This window comes from Halyomorpha halys, unplaced genomic scaffold, assembly GCF_000696795.3.
Source record: "Halyomorpha halys isolate HHAL.00 unplaced genomic scaffold, Hhal_1.1 Scaffold1223.1, whole genome shotgun sequence".
NCBI classification, from domain to species: Eukaryota; Metazoa; Arthropoda; class Insecta; order Hemiptera; family Pentatomidae; genus Halyomorpha; species Halyomorpha halys.
Window position 1 is genome coordinate 261841 of NW_027112441.1, and position 7756 is coordinate 269596.

The 7756-nt window shown below is 27.7% G+C and overlaps 1 protein-coding gene across 1 annotated transcript in view; it reads left to right on the plus strand.

The window, feature by feature from the left end:
- LOC106688870 (uncharacterized) overlaps nt 1-6955 on the plus strand; it is a gene marked incomplete in the record, with an annotated part of 79735 nt that extends 72780 nt beyond the window's left edge. Inside the window, 1 exon segment of the mRNA XM_014433551.3 lies at nt 5312-6955. Within this exon segment, the coding sequence (XP_014289037.1) occupies nt 5312-5509 (198 nt within the window).
- Nucleotides 6956-7756: the final 801 nt, after the last annotated feature.

Below are 7756 nucleotides of genomic sequence, written 5' to 3' on the forward strand. Positions count from 1 at the left end.
AGAGAGAGAGAGAGAGAGAGAGAGAGAGAGAGAGAGAGAGAGAGATTTCATATATTTAATATATTTCATCTTTCACTTTTCGACCAATTTATTTAATAATTTTAAGTTTTTTTTATATCTAAAACACATAACCTTAAAACATATATATACCAACGGTTGTGAAAGAAGGTGATTTGGTCAGTCACACTCGACCGCCAGATTTTTACCCAATTAAGGATACCCGGAGAGTGGTAACTCGCGGCTGCAGTAACAGAATAAATAATTGTCTGTCACAGCCGGATTCGAACCCGTATCTTTGGTGTTAGTAGCTTAGTAGTTAGTATAGACTAAAATTATAAATGGAACCAATACTCAGAATCCATTTAAATTATTTTATTTACACATCGTTTTTACGATTTTATTCATATATTTATTTATATTTTTTTTTTGTAAGGACAATTTCCAATTTACTTCATAATAATCTTATATCTATAAAATAATAGTGACTCAAATGTTTTATATCTGAATTAATTTTTACTCTGTAATTAATATTTTCAGAAATATAAATATAAAAAAAAGTAAGAAATAAGGACCATAAGATAGTGGTGTTTTCAAGAAATGATTGTTTAAACGCAATCATCATTGTTAATCATTAATCCTGCTTAATAATCATTTGTGATGTAGCTAATATTTATTTTGTCATAAATTACTGAATCAATTCACTTCCAGGAGGCGAGGGGGGTCATGGTTTAAAGAAGAAATAGCAAACTAAAAATGAAAATAATGTTCTCATTTCATAAATATCAGCAATGTCGAAACGGTGGAGCTAGCTGTTAAAGAGTACTCTTTTTATTATAAATTAATTGCTGAGTGGTACAATACTGATTGACTTAATTAATTGTTAAAAGAATAAAATATCAACAAAACTGGTGAAACTATATATATAATATATACCTGCGATTTACCTATTTTATTAAATTATTTTGATTAGAATATATTTTCGACTAAACATATCATCTCATCAAGAATAACAATATATACCAGCTGGTGTCTTAATTATTTAACTAAAACTAAGGACATCAACATGATAATATTATCTATAATTTATTATGTTGTTCATAGTGTAAAACTTGATACTGAATTTTTGTACTGTAAAAAACCGAAAATCGTGAACTAATAAATTAAGATGTGTATAAAACATCCAAATCCTGCAAATATAAAATATATTGTTCAATTTGTAATATTAATACAGGGAAATCTTACCTAACCTTGTTTGAATCAGGTTAAACTCTCTAAATACTCTCTATATTTATGCAAACATACATTAAAAAGTAAACTACTCAGATTAAAAACTTAAAATTTTGTTCATGTTTAAAGAGCTAAGTGAAAACTAACTATATTAAATGATTATATTCAAATTATGAAGGCTTGAATTCAATTTTTCAATGTCATTGCTTTTCAATTTGTATTTACATACAAATATACCACTAATTAAAAAAAACTAACAAGTCAACATAGAAAAACTTTAAAACGTATGACTAAAAATGTATAGGTATATTTTTATTGATCAGACCAGTTTATTTATGTTTAATTTATATTTAAAATAATATAAATACATAAGTTAATATAATAATAATAAAAAAAAAATTAAATTCCTAATAGTCGTAAAGAAGAAAGTTGGAAAAACTAAAGACTATAAATGGAATGGGAATGCAAGTTAAAATCAGTAACACTGAACGCTCTATAACAAGCTTATTCTAGAGAGAATCTTTCATAATTACCTGAAGCACTTGCAAGTTAATACTATTCCTGGAACATATCGCTTTTCTTTACTTGTTTTTTTTTTGTTTGTAAGTTGAATTCGACTTTTCCCGTGTTAATAAATGCATAACTTTACCTCAAATTTGTCAATTCCTAACTATAAATAATAAGGGAAAAAGTAATAAAATTAATATTGGGATACATACACCATATTTTATGGGTATAATGTGAGAAATTTAGAGCGACAAAAATTTTAATCTTCCCCAAAATGAGTAAATTTGATTTGCTACTTTGTGAAAAAAGAAATTAAAACTGCAAATTTGTGGAGAAACCCCAACATGCGCAATATAAAATTGGTGTCATTTGAATGTTTAATTTGAATTTCTGTGGAGGTTTGGCAGTGATTCAAATCATCGAAGTGGTGCGATTGCACGAAAATTTGATCTCTTATGATAACCAATCAGTGGGGGTTGGTCCACAATGAAAAGTATTTACATTTAAGAAATTTTGAAAAAACTATTGGAACGCATATCTAGCTTGTTATCATCTTTAAACTATGGTCTTATTATCACTCACAATAAGAGAATTTTTTTTCGCCAGTACTTTAGAAGCAGTAATTGAGAATTTAGCCATTGCAAAATATGTATTGTTAATAAGTCAAAAATGTTTCTATAATTAATAAAAGGGTATTCACTATAAACGTTTTTTTTTTTTGTTAATCATAGTAGGAGGAATATAATAATGATAATATTCTGTATTTTTCTGGGATTGATCCTTGATTAGAATAATATTACAGGCGTCAAAACTAGGCTTAAGCGCCTTAGAGTAAAATACAAAATAAAAATGTGATTATAAAACATCATAAAGTATAATGAAGATAATGAATTTAAAAGATAAAAATGAGCAATAATAAAATCAATTAAAATAAAAATATGAACAAATAAAACCATATGACATATCATAAAACATTAAGTGACTAACTTCTGATAATAAATGAAAAATATATACATTCTAATATACATATTTAAGTATAAATGAAAATCTGAAACATCAAATACAGAAAATATAAAAACCAACGGTATATTTTTTTTATTATAATCAAAAAGGTAATAATAAAATAAAAAATCTTCGAACTAATCATAATCTTAAGAAATAATCCAATAAATGAAACAAAAGGAAAACAAGAGGAGTAGTATTGATTACATGAGTCTATAGGATTATATATATTTATTTTTCACTTTATTGTGAGTGATAATAAGACCGTAGTTTAAAGGTGACTTTTTAACTCGTATGAAATGCATTCCAATACTTTCTTCAAAATTTCTTAAATGTGCATCCTTTTCACTGTAGACCGACTCCAACTGATTGGTTATCATTATAAATCGAATTTTCGTGCAATGGCATCACTTCGATGATTCGAATTACTGCCAAATCTATATATGTATTTATAGACTTTTTATAGTGCCATAGCCAACTTTTTTTATATTCATTGCACTAAAGAGTAATCCAGCATTTAATCTTAATTTGACGAATCAAGAGAATCATATTGTTGCTCTTATGTAATTATTAAAATTTTGTTGTTGTTTACATTATGTAATATCGACACTCCTCTGGTAATAGACACTAATGCAATGCTGATTCTAGAAAAGGTCTTGTCAACAAATGAATAGTCCCCGTTTGCAACGGTATGACATAATGTTTTAACACAGTTCAAGGTAGAGTCGCAGTTGGTTGGACAGTAAATGAAAGACGATTATTTCATTTATGTATTTATTTATTTTTAACAAAATTTCAGTGACTCTCAATTATCTCAAGTGTACTCAAATTTCTAGGTTTATTATTTTCCACCTCTTTACCTATTTGCTTTAATTTCTGAAAAATCTGGACTTTTCAGTATATTTTCTCTGATTACCTTCCTAACTATTTCAACTTTACATAAATAATTTCAAATAACGTTTCCTAATTATACTATTAGTGTAAGTTTTCAAATAAGTGCATTGCTTTATATACAAAAAATATATATTATACATTTTCATCCCTCTCCGTCTAACCTCAATAATTTTAGCCAATAAACCATATACAAGACAACAGTCTGGTTTGATGTACCTTGTGAGGGGATGGTTAATTCTCTTACCTTCTCCTGCGCACCTGATTTTGGAATTTCCAATTGGATGAAGTTTTCTCAAAGACAACAAAATTTTAAAAACAACTGTAATATCGTTGAAAATTTACTAAGGGCGTAAATCACCAAAAAAATAAAACATTCACACTTTTTTGGATAAATTCTCATTTGTCTAATGTGATGCTTTGTAACAAAAAACATATGAACGTTGCACTGAATTATCTACAAAAGAAAAAGAGATTCAAAACTTTAACTTGTTTATTAACGGAAATAGCCCGGAGACAACAGCATAATCTTTTTTAAAAGACAGGAGGCCATTATTTTAAGTTCAAACTTAATTTAGTCATTAAAATAGTAATTAAAAGATTTAAAAAAATAAAATAAATTAACAATACAATAATAATAATAATAAATGAGGGAGCGAGTAGTTCAGTGGGAACTGTGCTACTAACTCTAAGGATAAGGGTTCGAATCCGGCTGTGGCATATAATTATTTTCTGTTTCTCTCAACCCTGTGGGCTTAGGAGCCCTCCTGGGTCCAGCCTCTATTGGGTTCCCTTAATTTTGTAAAAATGTGGTGGTCAAGCGTGATTCTAACCAAATCACCTTTCACAACTGTGGGTATGGTGACAGTACTTTCTTACAATCACTGCACCCTAACAGATTTTCTTTTTTTTTTTAATAAAAAAAAATATTAATATGATATGTGTATAAAAAAAAAGTAATCAATGTAATAAAATAAAACTGAGTAAATAATAACAGAGTAATTTGTTACTTAATCAAAACATAAATAAATAGAAATTGCAAAGAAATAATAAAAACAGGGTATTTCCTAAAAAAGTACATAATAATACTGAGTAAAGTCTCTCAGCGGACATCTCTCATAACTGGACAGTTTTTGTTTTTGTTGATTTTTTTAGTGGAACTAATTCTTACGAATATAAGCTTTGAATTATTTTCTTCTGGATTATCTCTCTAGGAAGTCTGGTGAGTCAATTCTTTTAAAATTTTTTGAGGTTAATCACTTCCATCATTTGAAATAAATTATTATTTATTTATTCATGACATTGTACAACGTTTCGGGACCACTGTCCCATATTCATGCACTATAAAAACCTAATGATTTCATATGGGAAATCATGTCAACCATTTGTGCATCTTCACTTCTCTCTGCTTAATAAATAATAATTTATTTCAAATGATGGAAGTGATTAACCTCAAAAAATTTTAAAAGAATTATTTTCTTCTTTTTTGATACCTTATCGACATAATAAAATTATGAAAGTTTTGTTGTTTGGCACCAGCTTAAATTTCTATAAAAATATTGTGTGGTATCGATTTATTGAAAATTTCATCTTAAAAATGTATGCTAATTTTTTTAAAATATTTTTTTGTTATATCCATATTCCTATGAGCTATGTTATTCTCTATTCTATTATTCTATTGCAGGAGGAATGCGAGGCACCTCTCCAGCAGATCAGCGAGATGATAAATTCCAGGGACCCGATAGTCCACTCCCATATCTACCTTTCCATCTTCAAGACAGCCGAGGTAGACGTGATATACCCAGCCCCGAGTTCCAGCACCGGCCTCCAGTCACACAAGACTCTTTTCCTGATATTGATACTCTTCATATTTCTGTCATGACCATGGGAATACAGCATCGACTCAACAGTGTTTCCATAACTAAGAGATCCTCAACCATACCCATAATTTCCTGGTTAGAATTTAAAATCCAAACGGGGTCATTTTAAACATGATACTCTCATTCTCGACTGGATCGGGCACACGAATCCTTATTTATGTTAAAACTTCGTGAACGAACGAGAGTCCTTTCTTCCGTACAAACATATCACCCTATTATTCTTATGAGTGTTATTCTAGATCGACTTTTGTCTTCGTAATTTTCCAATATACATATATTTATAAATATATATTATATATACATAAATATATTATATATTTATAAACATTCTTTATATTTTCTCAACTCTTAATCGTACTTTCAGTGCCATTGACCACAAAGAACGTACCAAAGTTCTTAGAGTAAAAATATTTATCAAGAATGTTTAAAGATAGATTTTTCTAAGCTCCTATAGTTCATTGGTATCTATTTAATATTAAAAAGATAATCTTAACAGTGACTAACTCTGAATAGAATTTTTTTTTTTTTTTTTTTTTTATGAAATGTACTGAAGGTTTTTTTATATAAAGAATAAATTAAATAATAATACGATTCTTATACTGTTTTTAACATTATATTTTAATTTAGTTACTTCAAATAAATTAAAAATATATACATACACGTAAATATTTAATGGACCTTCCGTTCAGAAAAACTTATTTATTTCGTAAATTGTTATTTCAGTAGTGGCAGAGTAAGTTGGGAAATGAATTTCTATTTAGCCTACATATCTTGAACACCTGATATATTTAAAAAAATAAATTATCCTATTTTTTAAATGTATATTTTGAATGTAAATAAATGATGATTAAATATTTGTATTAGAAATATCAATATTTTTAAAACAAAATTAAGCAGAAAGTCGTGTACCCAGCATTCAGATTGTTTTCGATTTCACGTGAAAATGGCACTAAATAAAAAAAAAAAATTATATAAATATTCCTCTAATTGCTCATGCAGCTCCGTTATAATCAAGAATATGTGTATCAATGTTGTATTTAAATGTCGACTTAATAGTATTGATGGAGCATAAACATTATCCGATAGTATTTAGATTAAATGTGTTTATAAATAATCAAGTAATTAACGTATGTGTTTCTATATGTGTATCCCTTTAATAGCCCAAAAGATAATATGAAAGAGTTAGATGTTAAATGTTGAATTTCATACAGTTGTGCATGTCCCGTTACAAGACAACTGATTAGTTTTGGCGTTTTATTCGCCAATATTCCAACTCAATTAGAAATCAGTTTCCATCAGCTGATCACTGAAGACGTGCTTTTCAATTTTGATTTTTCCCAAATGATGAGCACTTAGAAACGGTTAGAAGCCTCATATGAAACGAACCTTGTTAACGATTAGCTGGAACATATACATATTTTATTTGAATACATAAAGCAGTAACATAAGTTAAATTTAAAAAAATGAAGATTTTAGCGAAAAAATCGAAATAGAAATTATTAATCGTGAAGACGGAAATGGAAGGGTACTTTAATAACATTAAGAAAGGATAATCATCGTGTGTTATAACAATATGAGAACATAAAATATAATGTATTAAAAAAATTATTTTAAAAAATACAAATGAATGAGGATACATCGATCCCTAACAGGCTCATGGATCGATTCCAGTAGAGCGAAGACCTCTGAAGGTTGGTCGTGGTTTAAGTTTGTGATTGGTTAAATAAGTATATACATATCATATGTCAGACTGAAACTTGAGCTAGGAGGCGCTTCTAACATATACATATCAACATAGGGACTTAAGAGAAATTTATAAAATGAGTAGTTTGTAATCGCATATTTAGAATAAGGAGAAACTTGTAAATGGCTCAAAATATTCACTAACTCTATATAAATTTCATGAAATTTGCATTCCTATCAACAAGAAGTATTTTATGTCCGCGTTTTTATTTTGTTTTAAACATTTAAATTTTTTTTTTGATTACCCGTTATCTCAAGATGTGGTTATCGTAGGCCCCGGTTGTATTTTTATATATTTTTTTTTAAATATCATCAATATTGATTAATTATAAAATTCTATTTTTAAAGAATTAATAAATAATTCTAAATTAGTTTCTCTTTTTGTTTGATCCATAGTTAATGGCTTTCAATTAGCGTGTCATAATCAGTAATATTTTTATACAAAAAATAAATTCTATCACAAGTAGTTTCTTGAAAAGAAAATCTCAAAATGTAATAAATATTAT